We start from the raw sequence: 14,329 nt of genomic DNA on the forward strand, positions 1-14,329 counted from the left end.
ATAAGCGTGATTTGCATTGATACGATCGCTAAACTGTGTGGTGTTTTGATTGTTTTATCTGCCATTATTGCAACAAATTTTCTAAATTTTTTTAATATATCCTCGTATTTTTTATATGTTATTGTTGAGACATAAAATGTTCAATTTGGGTATTTATTAATCATTTTTTGATGCAGTGATACTACTACTTTTTTGATCGATTTTTTCTCTGTTATTGCTATTTGTATTCACATGTTTTTTTAAATCCTAATATTATTAAGGAATAAGAAATTCACATCGCATATTTGATTAAATACTTTTTGATGTGCTTGGTTTGCACTAAATCCATGGGCGTTTGATCGATTTTTTCTCTGTTATTGCTCTATTTGTATTCACATGTTTTTTTAAATCCTAATATTATTAAGGAATAAGAAATTCACATCGCATATTTGAGTAAATACTTTTTGATGTGCTTGGTTTGCACTAAATCCATGGGCGTTTCGAGCTGTTATTATTATTTTTATTATTATCATTTTTATTTTGATTGTTAAAGCTGTTACTCTTCACATGGATTTAAGTCCGGTTATTATTATGATACAAGAAATTCAAATCACACACCTGAGTATTCACTATTTTATTGCGCAGTTTTTATTTTATTTATTTATTTTTCGATGTGATGATGACTTGCAAAGTGCAAAAAAGGAGGAATATAAAACTTTTTTCAATGTATACTTATTCTTTCAAGTGTTGACAAGAAAATAATTTGTCAAAAAAAAAATAATATTAATTTCTTTCTTTAAATTTTATAAATGTTACTTTTGTGCATAAAAATGAGTCTTTTATTTACCTTCGACATATGAAAAAAAAATTAGGTGCTTTAAAAAATAAAAACATCAAAAAACCTACCCATTGAAAAAAAATTCTAATAATTTCTTCTTGCTGCAAACACGTGTTTGAGATATTTATAACTATTTAGCATTTGTGATTGCATAAATTTTAACTTTATTATCAAAAAAATTGATATTCTTGCTAATTCACTGTATCAAGTGATAGTTCTTATCTGGAAGGGAGGACTCATAACTTTGCTTATATTTTGGAATAAGTATAAGTTCTGTAAACAACTCATAGGAAAATGTAGCTTTCATAGTGTTGGGTTGTTTATGAAGCAATTTCTTTTTTTCCCCTTTCTTTTTTTTCATTTCGGTGAAAGTGAAAAGCGATTTTCTAATATAAATACTTTATTGAACAATTTATTTCAACACCTTTTGTTATCTTTGTTAAAATTTTGCTATATAAAATTTTTTGTAGAGACCAAATAATTATTGAAAGATCCCTTGTCATAAAAATATGGTGGATGTAGTAATACTCCCCATGAAAGCTATAAAAGCTTTTGGCAAGCTAACACACTTGTATGAGATCTCACATTATCTTGGTGGAACTGTTTACATTTTCTGTTTTAGTAATTCTTATTTTTTGAGCCCTTTATCATTTTTAAAAAAATTTCGGCTATATTTTTAGCATTCTGTATACTGAGTTTTTCAACATTATACTGACAAAATTTTTATTGTTACAGAAACGAGAAACTTTTACCAAAGAGCGCAGATAAGCTTTTAGGATGGTTTTTGTTGAAAAATCAAGTAATTTAATTGAATCACCTGATAAAGAGAAAAACATGTTTTAATTTAATCACCTGATAAAGAGAAAAACATGTTTTAATTTAATCACCTGATAAAGAGAAAAACATGTTTTAATTTAATCACCTTATAAAGAGAAAAAAATGTTTTAATTGTTATTTAAATTTTAAGAATCACAGAATTTAGGATAAAGTTTATTTGTATGATATGCTAATTTTTTTTCTTCTTTTTTTTTTGAAGAAATTTTAAACCACCATATATATTAACATTCTTACATTGTAGCAACACTTTCAGAGAAACTATTTCTGTGGAAAAGTATCCAAGTCATATTGTAGCATTGTTATATCACATTTTGTCTATAATTTACACTTACTAAATTGATCACAATAAACTTAACCTTTTTACTAGTAAGTTTGAGATAGTCTTGTAATATTGCAAAACAACTTTACATTTTATTTATTAAATTTGCAAAATATTTTTATTTGTTTTTTAATTATTTATATTCATGTATTTTTCTATAGGGTTGGATGGAAGTTAGAGAGCAAGTTATGGAAGGTTTAAGTAAAGGTTTATGGAAGGTGATCATTTAGCTTAATAATTTATTACTTATATATCACGCTTATTTAAAATTAATTATTCTGCACTATGAATCTATTATTAATGGTAGCGTAAATGGTGAAAACTCCCTTTAGAAAATTTATTCATTTGAAATTAAAATTGTTTTTCCCTAAATATTTATAATGTCATTTTACAACATTTATGGATCTGATAAGTTTGATACAATTTTTAAAGTAAAATAAATTATTTATTATGACAGAAAGTATCTGCTTTTTGAGTGACTATATTTAAAGTCCCTTAACTTATTTAATGTCCTACTTTATGTGAGGGATGAACATAGAAGAGTAGTAACATAGCCTATGAAATACACAGAACATCAAGCATGCACAAACAAGATATCGGCATAGATGCTGACATGTTGAGTGCGTAAAAGTGATGCTCCTGTAGAAGGGGTTGTTGCTGTGACCCATTGAACAGTAGCATTTTTACCACTTTAAAGTGTGTTTACAAGATGGATTAAAATCGAGTTTGTCTTCAACAAAAATGCATTTAAATGTTATCCAAGATCTTTTGAAGTATTTGACGAGAATGTGTTACCATTTAAGACAGTTACATGATAGGTCAAAGTGCTTCTGTGCTTGTCAGATTGAGATCACAGATTTGCACCCTACAAGTTGGCCATCCATTTCTAAATATCACAATGATGTTGTGGGATGTTTGCTTTCCATGGATTTTTCAAGAATCAGGCATTGAATTTTTTGACATGTCGTCTGGGATCTGAGCATTAATGTGCTCCATTGTTAACATCAACAAATAACACTTTGCTAACACTATCTTATGTCATATCTTTCTAACATCTTTCAAAAGATACAAGACTTTGCTCATAACAATATTGAAAGTATGTAATGCAAATTCTCTTAAATGTCTATTCTAGAATGCAGAGTTCCTATGGATCAGGGAGAACAGGGAAAACCTGGAATTGTCAGGGAATTTTATTTCAACTCCAAAAAATTAGGGAAAGTTGGAATTTTCGAACAAAAACCTGGAAAATTCCTTCATTATTCCTGGAAAAAAAACGGTCTTAAAATTGTCTGTAACAATACTCAGTTATTGAGATTTAAGTTAAATAATTCTTGTATTAGAATTATTTATTGTAAAAATTTTACATTTTAGACATACTGAAATGCTTCCTTCCTCATATAATGATATTTATTTTGCTCAAAAAATCTAATACTTGGAATAACAAATAAAAGAATCCAAATTTTCTGAGGAAAAATTTCGTAGTATAGATAAAGTATTGTATGGATTTTCATTGAAATTTAACTACAATACCTGGGAAAGTCAGGGAATTTTTTTTCTGAAATTGAGTGGGAACCCTGGGAATGTTGCCATTACTTTATTTGCATTCCTCTTATTTGCTGCTATGAAAAAAATAGTATATTAATTTCAAATGAAATATTTTCCCATTTTATTTGTCACAGTTAAAAAAAAAATATTTAGGTGTGAGTTCAGATTCAAATATAGATTTTTATGTTGCAATTATCTTTCAGTTTATATGATTTCTTATTAGGTTAAATGTTAAAAACAAAACAGTTATCTTTGAAAAAATGACATGTTCTTAAAGGACACTGTGATTAGTGGATTTACCCTTTATGGAGCCATTTTGTCTTGTAATATTGTATTGAAATATTTTAGGATTGAAATTGATTGATAAAAAGAATTTCATTTAGCTTATTACCTTAAATTAATTTTTAAGACTATTTTTTTGTGGGAAAGCAAGTGTAATTCTCAAAATTTTATTAACTGTTAAGGATCAACCATAAGCTTTGACATTTTGTGCTCATTAAATAAATCAATTTTATAAATTTTGTGTTTATAATATCAGTGTAACTCCTTGGTGCGATATTACATATTATTAGCATTTATGTCACTGTAAATTTAAGTTGATGTGAAGTTTAAAATTTATTGTTGATTTGTTGATAAACACACTGATTTTATAAGAAATATTATTTGAAGTTCTAATAAAAAGTTGTAGAGCATTGCTAATTAAGCACTCTTTACAATACAATAATTTTATAGCAACAGGAAAGTTAGCAGTTATACATTTTGTGTGTGTTTTTTAAATTTTTACCAATTAGACATATCGGCTACTATTTTTGAATATTGTGTTTGCTCATTTTTTGTTTATTTCTAACTTGTATATTTTGCTTTTAGACTTCTATTTCATCTGCCCCATCCACACTTCATAGTGAAGAATTAAATTTTGATACAGTGAGTAGTATCATATCATTTTAAATTATAAAATTATCTGATATTCTGAGGAATTATTTTATGTTGTGTCATTTGTTTGTTATAAATAGTCAAAGAAAACAAAGTTTCTTGTCTGGTATTAATAAAGAATATGGAATATTATTAGAATGATTAATTAGGGAAGATATTTAGCCTGATCTGATTAAAACCCTCAGTCATTTTATCTGTAAATTATCGATTAAATGTTGTTGAAATGAAGAAATATGAAAATTCATCAGAATTTATTCCATTGAAAAATTTTTTGATATCAACTGTTTCCCAACAGAATACTCCCGAGTTAAATTTTTCATAAAATATATTATGATTTATTTAACATAATGGCTCAAGTTTAAATTCCAACTACAGCTGACAGGGATGACAAGATTTTTTTAAAAAATCACTGATTTAAGTTGAAAATATATTCTATACAATATATAATTTATAAATTCTTTATAAGGTTGTGAAGTTTTTTGAATCCTGAATAGATGCATGTATATTTAATATTTTATCTTGAAATAATAAGATGGAAATGCATGTAAATTATTATTTTATTTATTTATTTATTTTTTTGACTTATTAGATTAAGTCACTATTATTAAATATTAAATAAATTTAAAAAAAAAAACAATATGTGAATGAAAGTTTTGTGAAACTTTTAAATTAGAATGTTTCATTATCTGTTTGTAAAATAATTTGCTGTTTGATAAACTTATTTCAATTATACTTATTTAGTTTTAAGTTTAAGTGCAAGTACTTTTAATACTTATAATAAATAAATAAATCTGGTATAAAAGGAAACTAAAAAAAATCTGATATAAAATTTTAAAAAAATCTTGACTTTTGCCAACCCTGGTGGTTGGATAGTCAATATCCTTATTGAAAAACACCCTTTTCTAGTAATTTACTAATCATAGAATTCTCATACATTTCTGTGAAGGCTAACCTTGAAAGTTTTTATTATTTTTTTATCAATATAATGCAATGCCAAATCGAGTTTTCTGGACCTAAATCTTGTAAGTATAGACTCCTTCTCAAATTGGTTACCTTCATATATCAGAGGCTTCCATCAAATAATCAGACACTTCACATCAATATGGTTGAAAAAAATCCTTTTTTTTTATCTTGAGGTTTGTAGACTATTTCATTAAATTTTTAACGGGAAATTTAGTTAAATAAATTTAAAAAAAACTTTAAAGAGGGGGATGATTTGATTGGAGGATGTTCTAGAAGGTTCATATTTCAACGAATTATGCAATTATATTTCAATGTAGTGGGAAATTCTCTGAATAATTTGGTTTATGACATGGAGGCCCTAACTTATTTCTCTAATTGAAGCATTTATTTGGAATTTAAATTTTGAAATAAATAATAAATCTTTCTATAATTAAACATTCAATAATGACTATATATTTTTTAAAAAAAAAAACTGAAATAAAAAACTATTATTAAATCGCATCCAGAGTGAATAATTCAAAATAATTAAATTCATACACAGTAGGTCTGCAAACTCTCTGATTTCTGAAATCAATTTCATATTGTCACCACATTTCCAAGATAGGAATTTATTATATATAGAAATTTCATCACTTATCAAACTCCCCAAAATTTTCAATCAAAATTTGAAATTGAAACAAAATCAATTGAAATAATATTAAAATGAAACACATTTTTGTCACTGGGTAGATACCGCTCAATATTAATGTTTTACATCTTGTTTTCACAAAATGGCCCATTATCAAGTGTTGTACAACAATACTGGCACCATTTTATTGCAGCAGTTTTAGCCCAAATTTGATATTAGTCCTTACTGGAATGTAGTTTCTTTTGTTAGAGCTAAAGTATTTTGGCTGTTTTAGATTCATCTTAATTTTAATATAATGTTGGGATATTTCCCATAAAAATGAATAAAATTGTTTTGGAAAAATTGATTTATTATTTAAATCTTAAATTAAACATGGCCACATTCCAAAATTATACAAATTAAGAAAAGTCCCTCAAAGAGATCAAGAAAATCATTCTCTTAACATCAAGAATTTCTATTAAGATATCATTTGAATGGTTGAGACTCGGAAGCCGAAGCCTTCGGTCCAACAGACAGTTAAGAGCGTGGGAAGAGATATATAGTTGGTGATTTATTGAAAGATAACATAGCCAAAAATAAAGCCCCCCCCCTCCACCATAATCAATATTAAATTTGAAAATAATTTGATTAAAGCGAGTCACCAAAAAGAGTGAGAATTAGTACAACCATGTAACTGAAAAATTTTTCTGGTTAGAAATAAAGAGTTATAAATAGATTTTTGTTTCAATTTAATGGCGATCTTACATTAGTATCGAAATAAAAAAAAGATAGATGTTACATTGATTGTTAAGAAAAGAATAAAATATTTTATATTCGCTTTTTATGAAATGTTATAAAAATTAAATAATTGGTTTAATTTAATTTAAATTCAATTGAGAATGGTTAAAAAAATAAATTGAAGAAATTAAGGAAATTTTCAAAGCTAGGAAATATATAATGCCTTATTTAAGATTTTTTTCTTAAACTTTTTAAATTAGCTTCAATAAATCCGATTTTAGATATATTTGTACTTTCCTCTTCCTTGAATCAAAAGCTTTTTTCAGACATAATGTATCAAAATATATTGTGGCTTGTTTATAATATTCATTTCACTAAAATTTGATCATTCGAGTAAAAATGTTTATTTTAGACATCTGAGTTGTCAGCCTCAAAGCGAAAGCCAGAGGAACAGTTTCAAAAATCAAAGAAAACACTTAGAAAATCACAGGAATGTAAGGATGATGATGATGAAGAGAAAGAGTTATATGCAGAGCTTGAATATTTGGAAAATCTTCTGAACAGTAAAAGCTTAAAAATGAAATTCTATTACTTTTTATGAATTGATACATTAATACAGTTCACTCTTTTTAATTTGAACATAAATAATTCAAAATACTGAGTGATTTTAACTAATGATAATCTCCCTAGAATTTCCTTCTGTTGAAATTTTATCTTTAATTCAAATGTTTGCTCATTTTCTTGGTTAATCAACCAAACCACCAATCAGAATAAAGTAAAATTGGTCTTAAATTAGTTATGAAGTATAAATTTAAAAGAATTAGGAAAAAATATACTATTAGAATACATTATTCAAGCAAACATTTGACTTTCCTTGTTCAATTTTCAGTGTCAAATAAATTTATTCATTTATGTACCTATTTACCTATTTCATCTATTTATTTTAATAAATGATATAAAATTTTATTAATAGATAATTTAAAAAGTGGATTAAAAAATTAAATGCATTGATAATGAATCACTGGTATTATTTTAAGCATTAGATTTTTATTTTATGAAATATTTTTCAGAAGAAACTGGAGGGAAAAAATTAGCCGAACAAAAGCATCTTACTAAGCAACGGATATTTAATGAGTAAGCATTTGTTTTATTTTAGTTTTTGTTTCAACTAAATGAGTCTCAGTATGCATTATTCAAAGAAGTAAGTGCTTAATCATAGTAAGCATGAATGAATTTCATGGTTGGGGTAATAATACAGCTTCTGATGTCCTATGACTGGAGCAGCATGCTGGCAGAAGTCTGACTTGGCTCCTTCGCCTGTTGACTTCAGCTGAGTGTAATGGAACGGCCTTCTCTTCGGGTGACCCTTCCAGGAGTAAAACTCCAGGCGTACATTGCCCGTTTCACTCAGGGTCACCCCCTCGCCACGATGAGGCAGCCAACGTTGGGGTCCTGGGCAATGACATTGCCGACACGCTGGCTAAGGAGGGGACAGAAGAAACTTTGAGTCCAAATTCACTCACCTCCATGGAACTGGCATCAAAAAAGAAAAGGGAAGACTATGTGAAGAAGAAAAAAAGACTTCCTGGCTCGTTCCCCCCAAACATCACTGTCACATTTACACTTAATGTAATGTGACAATTTATTTTTTAATTATACCTAAGCCTTTAATTTTTCTTTAAACGTTATTCCTTTTTTTCAATTTAGCAATTTTTTATTTTTAACTTTCTTGTTGACCTTTCTCATGGTCATTGCGGTCATCGCACTTCCTGTGGGGAAAGTCAACCAACCCCTCTATTCACGCCTTTCTTTTTCTTCTTTTAATTTTAGGGGGGCTAACTAACCAATCTCTTTCATTTAAATTTCAAACTCTCCGCCTCTTTAAATTTAATTGGCCGTAATTTTTCTGGTCTGGTACTAGTTAAGGAATTTTTAAGTCACTTTTAAGATATTCTCTTTCTGTGCCTTTTTCTTGCACATTGCTTTTTTTTATTCTCCGCGATGCGGACTTCGGTCCATATCGAGGGGATCGTTTTTTACATTCTTTTTCTTAACCTTCTTTTTCTTTTAAAATTTAAATCCTTGATTGTAGTCAACTTCTATAAATCATACATCTACATTTTATACCCCATTAAAGACCCTCTTAAATTAAGCTTTCTTTCTATATATGTCTTTTCAGTTGTTAAATCCTTTTTCGCTTTCCTTTTTTTATGCATGACATCATTTCTTGTGTCACTCATTTTTATTAAAGGTGTTCCTAATGTTAAAAACTGTTTTAAAGACGTCTTTCCACTAGTTATGTTGTTAGATATTTTTCTTAAATAAATCTTAAACGCAAGTTAAAAATGTGTGTTTCTGTTGTCTTCTTTTGATGGTTGTCTTTTAAAATATCCTGTGTGTACAGGGTGAGTACCTTTCAATTATTGTTATGGGCATGCATATATGTGAATTTATTAGTTTTTCTTATTAGAAACATCAGCTTACTGTATTAAATCATATATATTGTTTGGATATAGCATGACTTTACCTTATTTTTCTTTAATATTTAATTTATTTTAGTTTCGCCCTTTTTCCAAATTTGGTGATACCAAATTATCCAATTTGTTCAAACCTCACACTTTGTGACCCTTTGAACCTATTGGGTTATTGTTATCCCACATTAGCATTGTACTACCACTTTCCTTAACGATCAATTTCCCCTTAATTTAATTTAATTACCCTTTTATATATTTCGGCCTTAATTTGTTTTATCACGACATTTCAATCATCTTACCTATTTATTAGCATAACTATATCCAAATACACATACAAACTCAATTATTAGTACATATTCAATGATTTCAATCTACAAACCATCTATTTTAATAAGTACATAATTTTATCTAATACGCACCAACAATTATTTAATTTAACTCTTACAATCACTGGTACCAGAGCACCTGTCCAGGAGGTGCACTCAACATTCGGTGCAATCGCAAGAAACAGACAGCACTTACCAGGCTTATCAGCGGCCACCTTAAGTCCCTTTCTTTCGAGGGTAGTGTTAAAATCTACCCAAACTGCCCCTGGTGCCACAGCATGCAGGCTTCTCCCCAACATATCCTGGACTGTCTTGGTCTGGACAAAGGGGACATTCTGAATAACCCACTTTTGGTGGCCGACTTCCTCCAGGTCATGAATTTCATGGACATTGTTTAGCCCTGCTAACTTTGGGAATAAGGAAGAAGAAGAAGAAGCATGAATGAGGATAAATCTTTATTTGAAAGGAGTTTTTGTATTGGAAATTCTATAAACCTGTTATTTTTTAGTACTGCATTATTTATTTATAATAAACACTATTAACTCTTACCTTTAACTCATTACTGCTTGTCATTGATCTTCAACTATTGTTATCAACTTGCATGTTTTGATCAATTTCCAATAATACATTTTAATCTCTTAATATAATGCTAAGGTTATTAAACGTTGGAGTGTTCTTAGATTGTCTAGTCATTTCTGATTCAAAAACTGTGGATAAATTTAATTATATTTTCAAATTGTGGTATGTTTTTTTTGTATGTTTTAACTAAGAATGCAACTATTTTATGGCGAATTCATCTCTGTACCCAGTTCTCCACCAATGCAATTCGCTGTTTCTTTTGAATCATGTTTTGGTGAAAAAAATGACGTTAAATCAAATTTACAAAGCAAAAGAAAAATAATACAGTAAAGCAAACTTTCCCAAATTTTCCCAAAAAGTGAAGAAAGTTGGCAGTTCTGATTAAAATCTGTATATTTTTAATAAAAAATAATAGAAACTTTGAATAAATAAATTTCTCTTGTTCAATATTGATGAAAAAAACTTAAGTTTAGTAAAAATTATTCGTAAATGTTGATAAAAATGTACGAGTGAAATGTGTGAATGAATAAAGTGTACAATAGCAATTACTAAAAATATTTTTGCTATGAAAATGAACATTATCTTAGGCATAGTTACAGCTCTTGCATCAGTCATTATTTTGGCGCTGTGTGAATGCTCATAAATGTTTCGTATGTTATTCTGCTTCTAAATTTTATTGCACTTGAATTTAACTTATGTTTTAGAATGTTAATAATGATACATTCTTAGAAAAATTGATTTAATGTTGAAATATGTTATCTGTACTTTGAACAAGAGTATGATACAAATTTTCTGGTAACGTAATTAAGGTGTTTGAACAAACTTTGAATACAGCATTTCAGCCCTTGTACATTTCTAGTTGCATTTAAAACTAATTGTTCATTTATTTGAGAATTAATAGTAGTGTATTACTCACAGGTTAATTTTACATTTAACCTATTATGTATTATTTGATTTACATTGATTACTTTAACTAAACACATTTGTTTTATGATCAAAATTAGAAAGGAAATTGTGTGTTACATATTGTAGTAAAGTGGATAATTTGTTTAATTAATTTTTGTACCATTTGCATTTGATTTTTATTTATTTGAATTTTTATAATTAGTGTTTTAGTAAATGTGGCATTATTTATCTAATTTCTTATAGAAAATGTGTGTGTAAATAATGCTTATCATTAAACTGAAAGTATAACAGTTGAAGAGTTCAGAATTATTTCAATTTAAGGTTTTCTTTTTCTTTTCACAGGTTCTTTACAAAGTGGAGAAATTCTCACTCTAAGTATGTTTTTTAGAATATTATATAAAATGGATGTTTCAAGTTTTTCTTTATGAAATTGTGTCAGTAAAACAAATGCAAAACTTTTAAGTTCTATGACTTTTACATATTATTATTATTAATGAGTTATTGAACTAAGATAATACATATGGAACATATTTAATCAGAACATTTTCTTTGTATAAAATGTCCCAACTTATACAGTTGCTCAATATTGTAAACATTTTAAAAATGTAGGATCTAGACAGTTTTTATGTGTGAATAAGGATTGATTGCAATAAATCATCAGAATTAGCAGACTATTTATGACGAGAAATCTTTACTCTTCACCTCAATGATTTTCTTTACAAATTCCTGTGCTATTTTAGCTGTAAATTCATTTACTTTATGCTTATACTTTCGCACTCTGCTTCAAGGAACTTTGCTTAGTTAGTACAGTTATACTCTTCTCCATTACACTAAATGCATCGCAGGCAGTGAAAGATTTGATTATAAATTTGTTATATGAATATATCAAATACTGCTTCCATGATAATGCTGGACACTTTCCTTAGTATTAATTAATGTTGAGAGCCTTAGTCGTATGAAGTGAAACCAAGATTTGATTAATTTTTGTAATTTATCATTTACCCAAGAATTTGATTAAATATTCAGTTTTGATTACTTCTTTGTTATCATTAATATTATTGTATAGTTGTAATAGTATTATAATGATGTAATAGTATTAATATTAATGTATCATTAGTATTATTGTATTGGAAGAATAATATTGTACATTTTTTTAGCCTGCATGAAGAGCGAAAAAACAAAACTGGTGAAAATATTAATGATAGATGTGAGTTTATTATTTAAATTACTATTTTTCCTTACTTCAATAAAATTGTGAGATCAATAAAATTGTGTGATCATTTCACATGTCTCTGTGAAAAGGGACAGTAAATAAATCAGGATGAATTCCTGCTGAAGTGAGATTCTGAGCACGAGCCTTTCGAGATAAGTTTTGCGAATGTTTTAGTAACGAGAATAAGAAAAGTATGCCTGTGCTCATCTTGCAGGTAGGACCGGGCGAAAAATCGTGATATATCGCAAAATATCTATTTAATGCATATATCGACGGGCCGATATAAAAGACCCTCGTGGTTTAAAGACATAACGATTCCACATGCGCAAGGACCCATACCTGCGCTACGTCACGACGCTAATGAAGAGGATTTTGTTCTTGTTTAACTGCAAAGATGTGATTGCGTCTGATTACGAAGACAATGTTCGCTTCATGCTGTTGAATGACAAAGAGAGAATTGAATCAGAATCAAGGATTAGCGTTAAAATATAAAGCAATGCCCAATTTTTTTATGGGCCATTTTTGTCTTTGAGATTTTACGTTTCTCGAACGGTATTTTCAGCGGCACTTACGTTATTTTGCAATGCTATTGATATTATTGAAGTTGATGATGTATTAATGTTATATGAATTAAGCAATGCTATTACTATTATAGAAGCAATTTTTTTAGAAATAACATTTTCCTTTCGTTATATATTTATTTCTTTGATTCATTTTTGAACGATTTAAAGATTTCTGATCGATAATTTTCGAACCTATGTTAAATCACGATGCGTTTTTATATCGCATTGCCTAGCAAACAATCTATCACAATATAAAATTTCATACATTTCCTAGTCCTACTTGCAAGTATTGTAGTTTTGGTGTTCTTATTTATCCTTGTTTTTTTTTTTTTTTTTTTTTTTTTTTTTTTTTTTTTTTTTAAATTTAACTGACAATTTACCCAATTTTGTGAGCTCATGGTCTAAAAGTCCAATATCTTTAGAGTATTTGTGATCATTTTGTTAGGAATCATTTGAATTTTTGTAATGTTTTCAGCAGATTTCTAAATCATAATATTTTTAACTGTATAATAATCATTATTGCACGCACATTAACTGAGGGACCTCTATTTTTTATGACCTTGAACCTTATATTATTAAAAGGAAAATTTGAGATTTTCTTTCGCTCCTAATTGTCTTTTATGAACATGAAGAAAATTCAAAAAGTGTTTTCTTCAAATTACTGCTTTTTATACCTCATCTTGAAGTAAACCAACATAATAATAAAAATCTTAATTATTGTATTTTAAAACACATTTATTTCTGTTTTTTTTTTTCAGTAAATATCATATTAAATGTTCTAAAAGAAAATAAGGAGCCAGCTTTAGAAGAATGGATGAAGGCTTGCGAGGAAAATGATGTTGGGCAAATTGGTGGATGTAAAAATATTTATTTTAAACATCTTACTTGTATATATTTTAAATTATCAATATCATAATGTGCGTAGTATACTATCAGAGATACGAACATGCTTTGCTATGTGGGCAAACTTTTTGTAGTGATTGTAAAATTTATGATTTAGTGTATGATTTTTGTTTTAATTCATTTGTATTAAAGTTGTTTTGCCCCACAATTGCATTTAAATTATTCAAAAATTTACGTGAAAGGCCAGTTTGTTCCAGTTATAATGTAGTGAGTCTTTTAAAGTGATATCTGAATAAGCCAAATTTCTCTACATTTAAATTTTTATTTCTCAGCCTTTTTATTAAATCTTTTGCAGAAAGCAGAACTGTACTCTGCTTCACTTTTATGCAGAATTATTTTCAAAGAAATTGGTTTTTACGTGTAACGGGAAAAAAATGCTTGTGCAGCTCTGTAACCTTAAAAATTTTTTTAAATAAATCTTGAATGGAAGTCAGCCATTTTTTAGCAATGTTAGAATAGGCATGCGATATTTTACTGCGAATTTAAGCAACATGTATTAAAATCGTTGATTCGCTGACTTCTGCGAATCAAAATTTTATATTTTCAGAAACTTTTGCAGAGTTCCACAAATTTAAAATTTCAAAACTTTCACAAAATTCTGCTTAT

General features: G+C 27.9%; 1 protein-coding gene across 6 annotated transcripts in view; it reads left to right on the forward strand.

The window, feature by feature from the left end:
• Window positions 1-14,329, forward strand: part of LOC107453074 (uncharacterized) — a 45,361-nt gene that overhangs the window by 2,278 nt on the left and 28,754 nt on the right. For all 6 annotated transcript variants that reach the window (XM_043053223.3, XM_071184882.2, XM_087163404.1 and 3 more), the window contains 7 exons: window positions 2,135-2,191; window positions 4,386-4,442; window positions 7,172-7,322; window positions 7,830-7,893; window positions 11,387-11,419; window positions 12,202-12,251; window positions 13,579-13,677. In XM_043053223.3, the coding sequence (XP_042909157.2) occupies window positions 2,135-2,191; window positions 4,386-4,442; window positions 7,172-7,322; window positions 7,830-7,893; window positions 11,387-11,419; window positions 12,202-12,251; window positions 13,579-13,677 (511 nt within the window). The remainder of the gene's footprint in view (window positions 1-2,134; window positions 2,192-4,385; window positions 4,443-7,171; window positions 7,323-7,829; window positions 7,894-11,386; window positions 11,420-12,201; window positions 12,252-13,578; window positions 13,678-14,329) is intronic.

The sequence above is a fragment of the Parasteatoda tepidariorum genome, chromosome 5 (assembly GCF_982258835.1).
Source record: "Parasteatoda tepidariorum strain Cologne lab strain chromosome 5, Ptep-v5.0, whole genome shotgun sequence".
Lineage (NCBI taxonomy): Eukaryota > Metazoa > Arthropoda > Arachnida > Araneae > Theridiidae > Parasteatoda > Parasteatoda tepidariorum.